This window comes from Protomyctophum parallelum (genome assembly GCF_964188405.1).
Source record: "Protomyctophum parallelum genome assembly, chromosome: 14".
Taxonomy (NCBI): domain Eukaryota; kingdom Metazoa; phylum Chordata; class Actinopteri; order Myctophiformes; family Myctophidae; genus Protomyctophum; species Protomyctophum parallelum.
This window is the reverse complement of record NC_139709.1, coordinates 43,582,602-43,585,907: the sequence shown is the minus strand read 5'-3', so window position 1 is coordinate 43,585,907 and position 3,306 is coordinate 43,582,602. Positions and strand designations below refer to the sequence as shown.

Below are 3,306 nucleotides of genomic sequence, written 5' to 3'. Positions count from 1 at the left end.
CAATATATTAAAGTCACAACACCAACTGTGACGAGGCAGTATTGCAAAATATAAGGTTTTCTTAATTTCCTGATAAATGTATATTTTCCATTTCCTGAAAAAAACTCAACATGTTGGAGTTAGGTGGTTTCTTCCTAACAGCAGAGATATACAGTATAAATATAATAGTGTACATTTTATGGTGAAGTATCTCAATTCCTCAACATGATTACTACTGAGATAATTTAATGTCTACATCCCCAATCCCTAATATTAATCACCTTTATAATCATTCGAATAATCCTGATATTAGTGTGGGCATTAGTACTATTACTGATAATTATTATTACATTCTATTGAAAAGTGATAGCAGACAATAGAAACTAAATAGTATCTGTAACTTTGGTAATTATTGATTATTGACAATAGGCGGTAGAATTTATCAATAACATGACATCATCCTCATCCTCATCATCATCTCTCCATGTCTGACGCCAGGGCTCCACTGGGCGCGTCTGTGTCGCGTCTGCGTCAGTGACGGGAATGTTCCCTTTTAATCAATGGAGGGTGGCTCCACTGCCCGCGTTGTGCTGCGTTCGGTGACTCAAAAATTGCCCCGGTTCGTTTTTTGACGCACGCACGCGTCCAGTCATGTATAAAAAAAAATTGCTGACGCGCAGTTTTCAAAAGCCCGCGGTGGAGCACCTCTAGCGTGACGTTGACGTTGTCAAGGCGCGAGCACGACGCGACGGACACGCAACGCGCCCAGTCGAGCCCTGCCGTAACTATGTGGTTCCATAGTCACACTGACCTTCCATGGTAACATCTTCAGAGGGAGAGTCTGATCAGTGGTAATGAATGGAAACAGTGTGTCAGTGAAGGTGTGTGTGAAGGTGTGGATGTGTGTGTTGTTCATGGTATCAGGATCAGAGAAGGACAGAGTTCCTTTGTTCCAGTCCAGCAGGACTCTGATCTTCTTGGGGTTCTGCTTCAATGAGAGATCAGTGACTGACCCTGAGGAGGAGAATGCTTTGTATTTACCTTCATCTAACTGTATGACCCAACATTCACGCCCTTTGTTTCCTTTCCTCTGGAAAGACTCTGCTAACACACCAAGTACCCAGTGTGTATTGTCTCCAACCTCTACATCCCAGCTGTGAGTCCCAGAGTTAAAGCCCTCAGAACCCACGACACGGAGCCAGTAGTCAAACCTCTCTGGATTGTCAGGAAGCTGCTGTTTCTTTCCCCATCTCACGCTGGTCAGATCATCAGACAGGATGAGGTCTCGACGGGCAGTGTTGGGGTCCAGAATGACAGGAGTGTAGGAGACAATGTCCTTCATCTTGTACCAGACTCTGAAGGCCAGGTTCCCCAGGTGTTTGGCCTCGTCTATCAGTGCTCCCGAGACCGGCGGTGGGTCCTGCAGTGAGCTGCAGTGAGCTGCAGTGAGCTGGACTCTTCCCACTGTGGTCGTGTAGTTCTGCAGGAATGAGACGTGTTCGGCTCTCAGCTCCTCCTCGATGGCTCTGATCGTGTCTGAAATGGTTGATATGTCTCTGTTCAGACCCTCCATCTTCTCCTTCATCATCTGACTCTTCTGATGCTCTTCCTCCCTCAGTGCAGTCATCTTGACCTCCTCTTCATCATGTAGAAACTGATGCATCTTCTTAAACTGTTCCTTCATCTGCGTCTCGGTGTGCCGGGCCCGGACCTTAATGTGTTCTGCCGTTTGGTTGTAGTTTGTTTTAACTTCATTACAAATCTTCAGTTTCTCCTGTAAAGGCTTCAGCGATTTCTGGACTTCCTCCTTGTGTTCTGGTGCAACTTCATCGATGGGTCTGAAAATGTGGTTGGAGTGTCTTTTAGAATCTCGACACACGACACACGCTGGCTGTTGACATTCCAGACAGAACAGTTTGAGTTTCTCATCAGCGTGCACACTGCAGAGAGTTGAAGCTCTCTGATGTCTCTCCTGTACGAAGGACTCACACAGGTTCTTCAGAGCCCGGTTAAGAGGTGGATCAATTGAATGTCTCTTCTTACAAACGGGACATTCCTTTATTACCTTATCTCTCCACCATTCCTGCAGACAGGCTTTACAGAAGCTGTGGCTACACGGCAGGAGAACGGGATCTTTAAAGATGTCGCAACACACGGGACAGGAATAATCCCCTTCTGGGCGAGATGCGTTGGAAGCCATTTTGTCTCAGAGTTTAGCTACAAAGACAGTGGTGGTAACTCTCCTTCTTTTAGAATTAGTCTAATGAAGTTTACTTTGACTGTGAAAGTTGTTAAAATCCATTCAGCTGATAGAGCCAGCAGGTAGTTCCAGTGGTCTGGGTCAGTGTTCAGGTATTGTTCCAGTGGTCTGGGTCAGTGTTCAGGTAAAGTTCCAGTGGTCTGGGTCAGTGTTCAGGTATAGTTCCAGTGGTCTGGGTCAATGTTCAGGTATAGTTCCAGTGGTCTGGGTCAGTGTTCAGGTATAGTTCCAGTGGTCTGGGTCAGTGTTCAGGTATAGTTCCAGTGGTCTGGGTCAGTGTTCAGGTATAGTTCCAGTGGTCTGGGTCAGTGTTCCTTCCTCTAGGTGTGGATGGAAAGACAGTCTGTTCTCTCTCAGTGGAAGTTGTGTTTGATCTGGCGTCTCAGATCAGACTGGCAAGAGGTGGAGCTTTGACACAATATCTATAGACAAAGTTCACTCTCTCTCTGTCACAGGTGCGCGCGCACACACACACACACACACACACACACACACACACACGCACACGCACACGCACACACACACACACACACACACACTTCTTCTGGGCTTGACACAGTTGACACACAACTAAACAAACAGGTTCTAGGAGTCAGGTCAGGCCTATGCAGGTCAGGTCCGGCATGTCTGGCATTTACCTGAAGGGCCGGGCAGGGTGGGGCCGGCTGACCGCCCAAAAATAAATCAAATCCCCCCCGGCCGTAGTTTGCCCCATCTGGGCCGTCTGACTGACGAAAGCCACTTAGTTGCATGCTGAAAATAGCCGATCTACAAGTTCTCACACACACACACACACACACACACACACACACACACACACCGTCATACGGTGCCGTACTTTATACATCATACTTTAGTTTAAATGCTTAGTATGAGGTATAAAGTACAGCAGCCTTGTGTTCATAAAACAGAAAGATTGGGGACTGACGTTATGTATCTTTCAGGACCTTTCACTGCTTCGTCTCAACCATTACTCAATGGCTCTGGTCTCAGACCCCGCGGTGGATATTTTGACATTCCGTTTTTTGGAATGTTGCCACTACTGTTGGAGCAGCCATAAACTAAAC

At 46.8% G+C, this 3,306-nt stretch overlaps 1 protein-coding gene across 1 annotated transcript; it reads right to left on the bottom strand.

The window, feature by feature from the left end:
• Positions 1 to 706: 706 nt before the first annotated feature.
• On the bottom strand, positions 707 to 2,179 carry LOC310871337 (nuclear factor 7, ovary-like; the record flags this gene model as incomplete). The annotated part of the gene is made up of 1 exon (XM_083782823.1): positions 707 to 2,179. One exon carries the CDS (start codon positions 2,177 to 2,179, stop codon positions 707 to 709), a length of 1,473 nt encoding a protein of 490 aa, XP_083638949.1.
• Between the last annotated feature and the right edge of the window lie 1,127 nt (positions 2,180 to 3,306).